This window comes from Columba livia, chromosome 5, assembly GCF_036013475.1.
Source record: "Columba livia isolate bColLiv1 breed racing homer chromosome 5, bColLiv1.pat.W.v2, whole genome shotgun sequence".
Lineage (NCBI taxonomy): Eukaryota > Metazoa > Chordata > Aves > Columbiformes > Columbidae > Columba > Columba livia.
The window spans coordinates 11,927,341-11,941,884 of NC_088606.1; the positions used below are offsets into that span (position 1 = coordinate 11,927,341).

General features: G+C 43.3%; 1 protein-coding gene across 2 annotated transcripts in view; it reads right to left on the reverse strand.

The window, feature by feature from the left end:
- Positions 1–4,165: 4,165 nt before the first annotated feature.
- Positions 4,166–14,544, reverse strand: part of RCOR1 (REST corepressor 1) — an 84,843-nt gene continuing 74,464 nt past the window's right edge. For both annotated transcript variants that reach the window (XM_065063440.1, XM_065063441.1), the window contains 5 exons: positions 13,430–13,624; positions 12,527–12,604; positions 11,766–11,823; positions 11,015–11,244; positions 4,166–8,582 (listed from right to left, as the gene is read on the reverse strand). In XM_065063440.1, the coding sequence (XP_064919512.1) occupies positions 8,541–8,582; positions 11,015–11,244; positions 11,766–11,823; positions 12,527–12,604; positions 13,430–13,624 (603 nt within the window). In that variant the 3' untranslated portion in view covers positions 4,166–8,540. The remainder of the gene's footprint in view (positions 8,583–11,014; positions 11,245–11,765; positions 11,824–12,526; positions 12,605–13,429; positions 13,625–14,544) is intronic.

Genomic DNA, 14,544 nt, shown 5'->3' on the forward strand with positions numbered 1-14,544 from the left:
TGGACCTGACAGCTCTAGAGAGCCCTCCGTTCCCTGTTCTCACCCGCACAGCTGTCAGCCAGAGCTTGACCCTGGTGCAAGCTCAGACTCTAAACCCACAGCCAGCACACTCTTACACACTCACAGCACCTCTGAAAGCATTGGCCAGCTGCATTGGCTGCATTGGCCCCTGTCCAGAACAGGGGAAGACTACAGATATGATCAGAAACAGGTACGTCTCCTGGAGCACCTTTCCACCAGAAGCTGTTGCCCTGCCAACAGTACAAATCCCCTGACGCAACACCACTGCGCTGCCGGAAGGACAAAACCAGCTGACCAGTAAGTGTGGACCCAACTGGCAAACAGGAGCTTGCCCAATACCCTTCTGTACCAAGAAAAATTCCTTCACAGAAAGGGTTGTCGGGCAATGGAAGAGCCTGTCCCAGGGAAGTGGTGGAGTCACCACCCCTGGAGGGGTTTGAAAGGTGCGTAGATGAGGTTCTTAGGGACAGGGTTTAGACGTGGACTTGACAGTGTTAGGTTAATGGTTGGACTCAATCATCTTAAAGGTCTTTTGCAACCAAACTGATTCTCTGATTCTATGAACAGGGAGCTGGGGAAGAATCTTCTGCCATATAGAGTTTAGCTCAGCAACCACGGCACCTCCCTTACATACTTTCAGAGTTCACGATTATATGTCGAGATTTGTCCCCAAACGTAGAAGAATCACCTCACTAAGGTTATGGACTAAAATCCAGCAAAGCTTTTCACAAACGTGAACCCATGACCCCTGGGTGCCACTTACACAAAACAAGCACAACCCTGCAGCCCTTCCTCCACCTGCCCGAGCAAGCCAAGCCCATTCCCATCTGTTTGGGCAGACCTGACTCCCAGAGGATGAGCCAGGATTGCAGGCAGTACCCCAGAGGAGCTTTCCAAAGCATTGGTGTGACAGCATCAACATTTCTTGTTGTTGTACCTTGAAGTACAATGATGCCTAGTGCTGCAGTGAGGGGTCTGTGTCCTCGCCCCTCCTGGGGTCAGCCCCAGAACCCACAGCACTGGTGTGATTTGTGCCCAGCTCTACATCTGAGACAGAGCTCCAGGCTTGGTCTATAACCTATAATAATAAGAAAAATAAGCTCTTTCACAGGATGTGATACATTAGATCAGTTTTCAACATTTAGCTTAGGGTTAAATTAATCTCACCTTAGAAAAGTTTACTTCTCTCTAAGGATTCTGGACAGCGAGCACAGGCAGTGATAATTCGTATCCACTGTGATGAATCGCACACCTTGTGATTGACTAGTCAGGCACAAGTCTTTCTCTGGCAAACCCATTTCACCCATTCTTCTATTTTATTAATTCACCAAATTCTTCTTTATATAATGATTTATTGTAAATCTTGAATACACAAAGCAGTATCATGAAGTCTGCTGCTGCCTAGATCTTCTATTCATCATTTTCTTTTTGAAATCAGTTCAGTTTTGTCAGACACATACTATCATCTTCTATTTTAAAAGCTTATTCGGGACTTGCTAAGCCATAGAGCTTCATATGCTACATGTCAGAAAAACTATATCTGCTTCCCCAAAGTGTGCAGATGGGGAAAGTTCCTCCCAGTTGACCCACACACATTTTATGTCCATCATCCCACACACCTTCTCCTGTTCCCAGCTACCTTAGTGGAAAGTGCCCAGCTGGATGCAAACAAACACCCCTGGCTCTCCTTCACCGTCACCTCCAGCTGGGAACAGCAGTCAGCATGACATGTGTCAGTTCTCTCCCTACTCCCATTTTCTGATCTCAGTGTAAACTCCTGGGCTGATCAATGGTTTTTCCCATCTTCCAAGTCCTTGCCCTCTGCTGCCCTTTCTGGGCTGCCTGCAGCCTTCTTGCATGCCAACACCTCCCCTTTTAGTCAGGGAAACTTCCAGGTGATTTCTCCATCTTTCATAAAAGCTCAGACCTCCTGCATGTTACTGTCCTCAAGATTTCCCCTCTTGATGGCTTCAGAAACTGGTTCCCTTAATATTTTACAGCAATTCTGTCCCTGGCCCTTCTACAGTAAAAGCAAACAATCTCCTACCCCAGCAGCAGGTTTGAGGGATGCTGTTTGGTTGGGGTTTTTTTACTTGTTTGTTTTTACATACAGGCACATTTTGTTTAGTGTTTACGAAAAGCAAGATGAGAAATTACATTTGCTTTTATTAGTTCAAAGAGGATTTTGGTGGATAAGACAGAGCATGGTTTAGAGGGGAATGAGATCAGCGGTTTGATACCCAGTTCTCAAACATCACACTATCTTTCAGACTGGAGGGTGGTTTATGAAATAAAATCCATGCTTATAGAGTCTTATTTCATAAAGCTGATACTTGGGGATGAGATTAAGATCTCAGTGCACAAACAGCACCAACGCTGAATCCCTTCCCTTTCAGCCTGCACTCGTATCACATCCTGCAAGGCAGCTCCTATCCTGAGGGAGAAAGCGCCCGGTGCTGCCGTGTTGTTCACACCCCACAGCCTGCAGAGGGGAAGGGCCACGAGGACACCCACATGTGCTCTGGAAACTAAAGTCTCCCTATATCCACATGTTCCTCACCTTGGTTCAGGTCCAAAGCTTAATTAACGTCAGAGATTAAAGTCTAAACCACAGTAGTTGCAGGAGTGCTGATGCCTTAAGACTTCAACACTGTAAGTTAACAGACACCAATTTGTTATGTAGGGAACAGGCTATCAGGAATACTAATTATAGCTTTTTAACTCCATTTGGCATTAATTCAACACTGCATTTCCATTCACAAATACATATCATTGCTAGGTAGAAATGTAGCACCTGTGTTTTTATAAGTAGTAGCCTTACCTCTGCTTTACCTTTGCTTCTGGGCTCCTCAGGAGATTCCTCAGGTGTGTATTTGGGCAGATGAAGTCCCCATTTCCTCACCTGCCCGTGGCCCCTGATTGACAGGAGAGGAAGTTCCTCCTTTTTTATTTGTTTCTGTTTGTTTTGCTTTGGGGTTGGGAGGGCACATGGGCAGGAAGGGCTGGGTTGTATTGAAGGTTAATGGCTGAAAGATCTTTGAGTCAAACAACTTCATTGAAAGAGCCCATCACTACTTTATGGTACTGGTACCAGATTCTGCACCACCAGAAAAATGACAAAGACTATTTCCAGTAAGGAAACACCCTCAACTCTTAAAAATGCTGCCTGTGCTTCCAAAAGCCCGACACCAACTCCCTCCCCACCCCCCTTGCTTTACAACATAGAAGGGCACAGCTGATTCCTGCCCTCCATAAACTACAGCATTGGAAACCACCTCAGTATCACAGTGTCTTGCTGTATGAGTTCTGCTGCATTTAACACATGTCAGGAAAGGAGAAAACTCCTCACCATTTGTCCTGGGCTAACACCCAGACTCACAAGAGTGCCCAGCCTCCGGAATGTCCCAAGACAACACAAAGCAGTTTCCCTCGTAATGTCTTGTCTGTGCTTCCGCATTTAGTGCCTGGTTGCACCCAGCACGTGAAGGCAGAACACACCGCCTTCCTGAAACGCCCAAAGTTCAACCCCAGGGCAAAATTTCCCGCAATTCTGAGCATCTGTGATAGCAACATCTACACACTGCTATAGTTGCCTTTTCCTGTACATTTCAAATGCATTTCTTTGATTGCAGGACAAAGATGACAATCTTGTTAGCATGTACAGCCAAGTGCTGGCCCTTTGCATGCAGCAGCCAGCAGGGCTTTTTCTTCTTAAAACAGCGATGACTCCATCAGCTCATCTCCATCCGTTCTCTACGAGCTGGACTCCAGCTCTACCGCCCAGGACCAGCCAGCACCCCAGTCCCACCGCTTCCCAAAGCCGGGAGCTGCCAAAGCCAGCGGGGCTGCGGAGCCCGCGGCTGCACGGCCGGGGAAGGGACGCGCTGCATCCAAACCAGGAGCCACAGTCGCTCCAGGGCCACCGGCACGAGTCCCCTGGGGTGGCTCCAGCTGGCAGCACCCGCTGAACGCGGCTCAGCATCCCCAGAGCCCGGCGCTCTGCCCAGAGCAGCTGCCCTGGGCTCCAACACCTCCGACATCCTGGTGACGTGGTATGGGAAGGGACAAGCCCCGGGGGGTTCTCCTGACCAAAATTTGAAAGGTAACAGGATCGATTACATTTCAAAACCACATTTCGCATCAATAACATTTTACTACATATTTTATTACATCAATGGCTTGAAAAAATTTTATTTGATGTCAGCAAACATTGGAAATCATAGAAAAATGAATTATGTAGAATTTCACAAAGGAATTTACCCCACTATAATTCCTCATACAGTAAAATAATTCAAAACCAAATGTTACTTTTCAGTGGCTAAGCAATTTTATAATGCTATGAACATTCATCACAGTAAGTGTGCTGAATAATAGAAAACAGGCAAAAAAGACATTTAAAATATTACTTACAACAGCATTATTACAACATACTTTCTTTAAAATCCCAACGAGTATTTTGTCACTTCAAAAGCTATACAGCATTTCCATTATATTTGCAAACTTAACCTTATACATCTTTTAAAATCTTGAAAAAACTTCTTTTAAGCAATCTATAAGCAGTTAACAAAATTGATAAAATCTACATAATGGAATACTATACACTCCAGTATAAATTTTATTTTAGGAGAATATGAATGTAAACACTCATTATTATACAACATGCATAGACTATACTGACCTTCCATCTTCTGAACTGTAACTTTCACTGCAATTGTGCTTTACTATCAACAGGAAAAGCTGCATTAATCCAGGGAGTGGCAGAAAAGTATTTGCTTTAGGGGCATTGCACAAGATCACTAGATTTTGACTCGCTGAAGACAAGCTGGAGCTAATAAAAACCCTTCTTTTTTTTTCTGTTAAGAGTAAATATCAGGCCATTCATCGCTGAACGGGCTACGCATAATTTTATACAGATTTGAAAAAAACGCATGCTCAGAAATCTCCTACGATAGTTTTGCGCTTCATTGACTTGGAGATTTATGTTCACAAATCCAGTGATCAAGTTAGTGTAATGCACTGTTTGGCTCATATTTGGTGTGCAAGAATACCAACAGCATATTAGCGATTTGGAGAATAAAAACTGAAATTTAAAGTGACAATGAGCATATTTTACTACATAATGTTTCAGATGTATTTGTACAGGAAAGAAAAATGTTTGTCAGGACATTGCTTTAAGAGAATAAGAGTCTCACTCTTATATTACCTATTTAAAAAGTGTTCTAGTGGATATTTATGGGGTCTTCCTGGTTGCAAACTTGTAAAAATATATTAAGAATTCACTATCCCCATTGGTATTAAATATATCAAGACACAACCGTTGTGGTTGCACTACCAGTTATGGCTACTATGGTCTCAAGCATCTGATTGTACTTTGTTGCTATATTGTTAAGCACAACTGAGGCATGTATTTTTTTCCCTTGGTTATAAGATTATATTACAAAAATTGATCACTGTTTCAAACCAGTTAAACACGAATATTCAAGTAACAAGGTTGTTTTAATGGAGAAGCGAAAAAAGAAGTTACCTAGCACTTTACACAACTACATAAAAATTAAATAGAACAAATGAAATTTGTTTATGCATATGCAATACACTTTTTATATCTTTAAGATTTCTAAAACTAAAACTTAAACTATCATTTTCTTTAACGATACCATATTTTGCACAATAACTTATACTTAGGAGAAATAATTTCCCCATTTTCCACAAAATATATATAATTATGACATTCACATTGATAGTTTAAGAAACAAAATTTAAGTGAATATTCTATCTTATGCAGTTATCTTTGTGGACCCTTCTAATCAGAATGCAACCAGTTGATGTATCTAATGCTTGACCCACGTGAAAAACAAGAAGAGGGTCTTCACCTAAACAAGACCAAATCATTTAAACTTTCAAAAGCTAAAATGATTTCTTCGCATTTAAAAGATAGTTAAAGAGGACATAAAAAACTATATGTTTAAAATACAGTGCTATTATATTGTATGTATCAACTACAATAAGATAGCCGTCAACTGAAAAGTAAACAACTTTTTTCTTCCTAATATCACGAATTATACATGTTTCCCCCTACCCTTTGGGGATGAAGCCAAAACACAACTTTTCTCATCATACAATGGACAGATTGAAGGGCAAAAACCGATGGGAAGTTCTCACAGGTAACTCAACTCTCCAGCAGAAGCCTCTCCGGGTGAGTTTGATCAGCTGGGACGGGAGCTCACAACCCTTTCCCACCAGCGAGGACCTCTCTCCACGCACTGGTACCAGCGGGAGGTTTAATACTAGATTATTTCTAATGAGCGGCGTTGCTTTACACCAGAACTGTCAGCTGAATTCACAGTGCTATTTGCCCATCTTTAATTCATACTGGCTAATAACTAGTGTCCGTTCCCACAAGATACTCCCAACTCCAAATGGACTGAAAGAACATCCGCAGGGCCACCACCAGAGCCTCCAGGTCACTTCAACAGCTGTATAGATGCTGCCACAAATTTGGGATTACAGTTTCCAATACAGATGACAGGGAATAGTACCTTTCCATCCTCCCATCGCCTCAAAGGATCTCTCTGGAGCTACCAGAATGAAACTGCTCAGGATCAGCTCCAAAATGGCTGAAACACTCGAGCTTGCCCTAAGAAATGCCTACCCCTCCTTCGCCTGTGCAGCATTGCTCTATTTCTGATGATGAATGACTGTCCTCACACACGACACAAGGAGGACACCGTCTCAGTGGTACACGACACTACCTCCCCGCCTTTCCTTGGGTTGTGTCTACGCTGCCAGAGGTGCAGTCACAGCTGGCTCTGTTAGCCAGCTGGCGCTCGCCTGCCTCGTTTCAGTACAGGGAACAGAACCACCACAGCACACAACACAGCACAGCCCGGCAGCTCAAACATCAGCACCAAGCTCGGACTGCGAGCTGCAGCTCCTCAGCTGCAGGCCAGGACACAGACTAGCTCGTTTCAGGTTGTGTTAAGAGGCTGGTGCCACACTTCGCTGTGTGCTGCCTTGGCTTGAACCCTCTGCAGAGGAACAGAGGCAAAGGTCCTTTTTTCCCCCACACAAAGACACCTGGTGGTTTCTTCCAACATCATTAAATTAACCATTTTTAAATACTTTGTGACTAGTGTTATTTTGCAGCTTTCCACTGGACAAGAAGTAATACTGCTGCTTCTAGCTTCTCTGAACACTGTCTGCTCAGCAGTCAGCAACCGCCTTGTTCAAGGTGCAAAGTCCTCATATGGGACTTTCAAGAGCAGCTCCAGTTCAAGCCAGCTAGATAGGCCACAGCACATGTCATCCGAGCAGAGGGCTGGGGATTTGAAAGCTGCATGCACCAAGTACTCAGAAAAGCACCTCTTAGATTTTAAATTGCATATTTTGGTTCAGAACATGAAAGCGATGTGTGCTTCAGAAGGGTTAAAATGGCCAATGGAATTAACCTGGTTCTTCTCCATTAAACTTCTAAGAGACCAAAAACTACCTGAAGGTTGAATTTTGTGCTCCAACCCTCATCCAGACTTGCAGTGGGAGAAGCAGTTTGATGTCTTTGGCAAACAGCGCTCTGAAGAGGAATGAGACACTGGGACAGAAAGCGACCTATGGTAGCCAAATGTAAAAAGGCACATATTCCAAAAGGAGAGGCACCAGAGAAAGTTGTTTTGACTTAATCCCGCAGAGGATCAGGAAAAAGAAAGTTGTGTAGCGCTCATTTAACAAGTTACAATGCAAATGCTGAATGCCAGGGGTTAAATAGTATATCAAACAGTTTCAGGTTACTTATTCCCTTTTGCACTAAATAAAAGCCATTAAAATATACAGGAATAAAATGCTCAATTAGGGAGCTTTCTACGAAGCAAGATCACACAAATACAGTGTAAAGAATTGCACAAACCAGACGTGTAATGAGCTATACGTTTACAACCTTGGGCTGAGCAAACCTTAGAAATAACATTTCCTATCACTTTGTGTTATTCAAGATTTCTTGTTAACATGCCCTGTCATTTCAGAACAAATCTGACACCACTGGCATGTGCACAGACCTCTCCTTTATAGAAAGCTCACTAATAATAGTGTCATCGTAAGAATACACAGGAAGCGGAGACCACAAGGCCATGCAGCAATATGTACTTATACCCTACGGACCAAGTATTACAAGAACTCCTAATGTGTAGAGTTACTGTGGGGCTGCTAAGGAGCTCCTTGTTTTGCAGGTTGGTCAAAATTTACAGACAGGTGTTACTGGATCTAGAAATCCCCATGCTTTAAGCAGGACAGGACGTTGATGAAATGGAGAGCTGAGCTACCTGGGTGCTTGTGAAAGAAAGTGGAGGCAGTATAGAGAAAATGAGGGGAGATTAAGGCAGATGTAGCACGGGACTGGAAGCGTTTGCCTTTTTTTGGTAATAGCTGCTTGTCCACAGATATGATGCAGATGGCTGTCTGAGGTTTGCTAATACCTGATATCCTGGATAACACAGTAGTCAACACAAATTGTTCTAGGCTACAGCACCTTCTCACGAAGCAGATGCATATCTGACATCAAGAACAGAAGTAGCCTGGAGGGAAGGGGGAGGGGGGAGAAAAAGGAGATGTTTAGTTCAAAAATGAATACACATCAGCTTTCCTGCATCTCCAAACTTCGCCCCAGATCCACGGTACCAAAAGCAACAAAACAGACAACACTGGCGCATGGGAGCAATCACAGCAGCTTCCCCTACTCTGAGCCACACTGGGATTTGTTGGGAGTATAAACACACAGAATTAAGACTGGAGTTGAGGTTGCTTTATAATCAGCAGTCTCACCTCCCCCCTTAAAAAAAAAAAGGGAACTGTGGCCACTTGCTGTGAAAACACACCGAAGGGGAAAGCCCAGAGCAGTCAGAGGGCTGACAAAGCTTTCACTAGGCCAGCAGCCAGGCACACATAACAGGACAGGGGAGAAAGAACCTGTGGGACCGCAGTGCTAGGCCAACAAAATCTTCTCCTGGCTACTGCTGAGGCCACCTGACTGGACCAGCTGCCTGTGCAAGTGCTGTCAGGAGCAGGCAGGAGCTGCACAGTACTGCACAGCTCAGGAGGGACCAGGAACCCCGCTCCTAGCCCATACAGCTCACCTATATGATAGATAATCCCAGTAACGTTTCACTTTTCCCCAGAACTGCTCAGACAGGCACCCGGTCAGCACCGTGCCCATGTCACCTCTGAAGGCAGGAGCACCACATTTATAGCCAGCCTGAAAGGCAATGTCTGATGTGCTCAGAGAGCATGGTGGTCATTCAATGTCCACTGTGCAACACCCTTGTGTTCCTCCTTCGTGCATTTTCATAAAGAGCTGCAGGCTTGGTAATTAAAATCCCTTTCGTGCTGCCAGCACCTTCCTCCTCCCAGCCGTGACACAGCGGTTCCTGCTGTCCAGAACAGGCTTCAGCAAGAACCACAAGCCACACAGTGCTAGTGTAAGGCATACGTGGTGTGTCACGCCTGGCAGCTCACTGCCGCCCTGGTGCAGGCAGGCTCTGCTCTCATCCCCAACAGTACTGCAGGACACAGTGAACCGCCTGGCTCCCACAATAGCTGCCTTTTCTCTAGACTTTGCAGGTATTCCCACCAGCCCATTGTTTTGGCCCCCTTTCTACCACCCAGCACTCTCTCAAGCTCCAGCCTGGGTACTTTTCATCACTAGTCTGGGGTTGTGAGTGCTGCTCCACCAGACCTTGCTGTCATGCCTCCACTCTCCCTCCTCTTCTGCTAACTTGTCTGGGATCCACACACTTGGCCACATCAGCACATTCCAGCTAATGCTGCAACCATTGTCTTCCTATCTCAAGTGAGACTCCCCTTTTTTGTCTGTAACTTCCAGGATCAAGGGCATATTTGAAGCCAGGAATAATTCTGGAGGTCTCAGAGAAAAAGAGCTCTGCTGTGCCAAGAGGTATAACTTTGCCAGTCACAGGAAGAGGCAGTGACACAAGTAGTTTGAGTTTGGTTTTGTTCATCTGCCATACCTTTGGACCTAGTCCGCAGATATAACCATCTTTGAATAACATGTTATTAGGATTTGTGAAGCAATGAAGTTCTGCTCTCAGTGTCTGAACAGCAACATACAAATGAGCCAACCAAAATCAGGGCAACAAAAATATACAGTATACTAAGAAGTCTTTAGTCCATGTAAGACCAAAATCTGCCTTACACTGTTGACTGTGCTTGCATTTAGAAGATACAGCTTTTGTGCCAAGCTGTCTTATAAAATTAGGCCAAAGGGAGTCCTAGATCGGACATTTTTAAACATACAAACCTCCAGCAGGGTTTTCTTTTGCAAGACTCTGTTAATATTACATATTTGTAACTAATTTTCATTTTTAAACACTCTACAGTCTCTTAGTCAACTTTAAACACACATTGTCTTTGGAGAAGTGTTAACTCCATGAAGCTCCATCAAGGAGAAGCTGTTTCTAGAATTTCTGTCTTCACAGAAACTGCTGTAAATCAAGGAAACTTTGTCTCTAGGTAATTCCAGAACAAAGAGTTTCACACACTCGCCTTGTTCATAGCTTTCTTCCCTTCCCCCGAGTGAAACCACTCCATTGTCAAAAATGAAAGAGTGGCTTTGCCTCAGAAGACTGTACGGTCCCATAAAGCCAAACCTAGAACAGCTTGGAGAACTGAGTGCAGGGAAAACATCCAAGTGAGATAAAGATGTATGGGGCGTCAGCAGCAAGAGGCATTAAAATGTCCATGTGCTGATGAGATACAGTTACTGTCAGAGGGCTGCAAATTAACTGTTCTCTTTCCACTTTCATACATTTCTGGAATTCCCAATTCCAAAATCGGTAATGGAATCTGTATATCCAGAGGAAGTGAAATATGCTCAGACTGAAGATTGTCAAAAACTGCTTTCGCAAAAAGAGTATCTATATAAATATATACATACATTTATCTGAACTGAGCTCAGATTGGGAATTTTATGTGACTTTTAAATTGGATTTACCTCATCTTCCTCTTCGGACATTTTAGTGGAATTATCTGGGGATTTTACAGGCTTCTGGTTATTGGTTCCATTTGTCTCCTCCTTGCCATGCTCTGCCTCCCACTCCTGTAGAACTTCATCTATGTTGAAACGACGTCGATAATTTACAAAAAAGTTTTTCACTTGCACCACAGATTTGTTTCCAATCACATCAGAGATTGCCTGAAAGTCTCGTCCGTATTTCCTGATTGCTAAAACCAACAAAAACAAAAGTAATGTGTTATTTCCACAAAGACTACAAATCAGGCTCAAGTTACAGCATGAGGTCCCTAAGATGAACTTCCGTCAACATTTCAAGCCTTTCTCAGATTAATGCAGAAAAAAATAAAAAGTCTAAAATGGGCAGGAGACACAGTTAAGACCAGCCCTTGGAGAACAGGAGAAAATAAAGATGGGCAGAGCCAAATCTAGAAGACCTGTGTAAATCTGCCTGTACTACTTGAGAAGCTGTGTAGGCAAAGACTCCAGGAGAGTTTCACTTTCTGAAAGCTTGGACAAGCAGAGATTATTTGCAAACATTCATATTGTACAATTTATACTGCCCCAGAAGGGGTAGGGGGTGATAGTGTTTCCTTCTTAAATTCCATTCTTTGGGCTTTAATGCACAGCAATGACAAAATCCTTCACTAGCCGCTAAGGGTAACACATCTCTGAAACACAGTTGGTTTTGATTACCACCAACTGAAGGACAAATAGACTCATAGTGCCATACCTTGCACAGCAAGAAGCTGCTCATCCGTGGTCCAACGGGCATTAAATTTCTGAACGACCTAGACATCAAAAAAAATTAGGTAACTTTATTTACATAAGCAATAACTTTCCCTTGTGTCTAAGCTCATAAAAACCAAACAAGGAATTGGCTGTTCATCAAACTGTATCATTCCTTTTAGTAGCAACAATGTTTTCAACAAAGAACTGCGTTCGGCATCCATTCAGTTAACTGTGACACACACAGTGCCTCTAAGTCATGGGAATACAAAAAGACAGGGAATGGTCTGAGCAGATAACCACAAGCCACGCTCTTCCAAAGCACCTACTTGTTTTGATCACAGACACCCTCTGTAATCTTGGTCAAATTATTTCCAGCATGAGGTACCAGAGTTGGAAGGAAAACAGCAAAAGCACCCAGTGCCAAGAGAAGGATGGGTCGTTAACATCCTCTCCTACATTTCTCGGTATTCAAAGCAAAGCAACTACCTCTCTCACAAGGGCACATGGATACACCACTGACAAAATGTGGCATATCTGGGATACCTGTACTTCTGTTAGAAACCACTTTCACGTGTTAAACACTGCTCTTTCTTCTCATCTCTTATTTCTGTTACACAACAGTGAATATGGTAATGGTCTTGATTCACACTGACAACTAGTAGGGCATTGGTCCTACTTTACTGGAAACCAGAATAGACCTGGTATGTAAACACAGATTAGCATTTATCTCCACAATAAACAAAGGTCAGAAAGTGATCCTACCTCTGGAAGTCTGTATTGTTCTACACCACCTTCAAGTTTTTCTTTGAGTGCACTGTTTGTCTGTTTGATATTCTGAATCTGTAAAGAAAGTTTCATCTCTTTAACAGGGACAAAAGAAATCTTTGGACAAGCCTTCCTCCAGCAGCCCCAGCAGGAACCCCACAAGCTCAGCATTCCAGTTCTACTCACAACTCCCCTTTTCCAAAAAGAAAGTTTGCATATTGGAATAAAGGAATTCAGAAGGAGCTGGTACATCAGGAAATCCCATTTAATTTATTCAATCCAGTCTGCAAGTTATTTGGAGCAAGAATTGCCCCAACTTCCAGGTCTGTATAAAGCCCAGCATAAGAAGGCAGGCCCTGTTCACAAGTAATGAATCAAAGACTGCTAGAGAGCTCTGCTTCTCCCAGAGTGCCAAGAAAAAGGCTTCAGGCCAAAATACCAATTCTATTAAGTTTAATAAAGAGCTTGAGCCAGATCTCTGCTCTAAAAACAGTGAAAATGTTCAGATCTAGGAAACAAACTCATGTAGTAAACCTGTCCATACTAACAGATATTTGAAAAACATTTGTTTAAAAAGCAGATCCATCAGGGAAGCAAAAGGCACCTAGGGAAGTTTGTATGATGCCTGTCTAAGAAAGAATAAAACAGACATCTGCCTGTTCCACAAGTACTGTAGGCAAAGGAAACTGACGGTTACAGCTGGAAATCAGATACTGCTGAAATCAATGTCTTCTGGGGGAAGTCCACCATTAAAACATAAGCAACTCTGAACTGCAAGAAACACTAAACACCAACACATGTTCCTTCACTGTCAAGCTACAAATTCCTGTGAACTACTGCAGACTATGATGGGCACCACCATCAAAACGAGCAGCTATTCTTGAACCATCCCATCCCTACCTGTCGTTTGATTGAGACTAATTCCATGTCCAGTTGTCTGAGTACAGTGGTAGCAGCTGTCGCATTGGCAGAAACGGCCTCCACATCTTCTTGGGAAAGGAACATTCCTTTGGGAGGTTTCCTCTTTGCTCTGTTCTTGGCCTGTGTACTGTGCTTCTCCTTCTTCACCTGAGGAACGGTTTCAGCAGGTGGCACCTGGCAAACAGCAGTCATTTTACTAAACTAGCTGATCTTTAAAGGTCCCTCCCAACTCAAACCATTCTGCGATTCTATGACTTTTAGCCATCCTCAAAGGCTGGAGAATGAAAAAGGTTGCCTGCGAACAGGAAGACATTTTTTACTGTTTGTATGACATGCCATTTATAGCATCTTCTACAAACCTCTCTTCTAGGCAGCTTTCAATATTTACATAGATACTGGTTGTCTTCTCTGCCTCTTCTCAGTTTGGGAGACACATGACCAATTTTCCAGCAGCTATTTTCCAAGACTCCAAAACCTCTATTCTTGCTTCTATCACCAGGCCTCAACACATCAGTTTAACTGAACACCAGAAGGAAACAAAGTGAAGTTTGGAGACAGGGGAAGGACACAACTAGAAGAGTTTACAGAGACTTGTTTTTCTACCTGTCAGGACAAAAAATAAACCCAATTTATTTAAATAAACTCCATAGATAAAGGAGTGAGGTGACTACAAAATGATTCTTAGATCATTACGCTGTTTCTTGGAACTGGCAGTTTTGCCCACAAATAAAAGTTAGGTCTCTTTTGGAAAAGGGAATATTTCACATGCCACTAATTATTTTTGCCTTCTGTATAAAGCAAGGAATTAGGCACACACCTCTAACAGGTAGATTAGCTAGGATGCTACACTACAGATCCTTCAGGAGCACATTCTCTAATACCAAAACCATCTCTTCCAGTAGTTATTTTCAACAAGCAACTCATACCCAAGATTTATTACCCAGTGGCTGGAGCTTGGCCAAGAACACAGAACAGAAGAAGGGTGGCGGGGAAAAGAAAAGCAGAGCGGGGAGGCCACACATCTGAAATCCTCTGCTTGATCACTGCCAGCTTCAAACACATTGGCTTCACTTACCGCTATTGTTTCCCTCCTA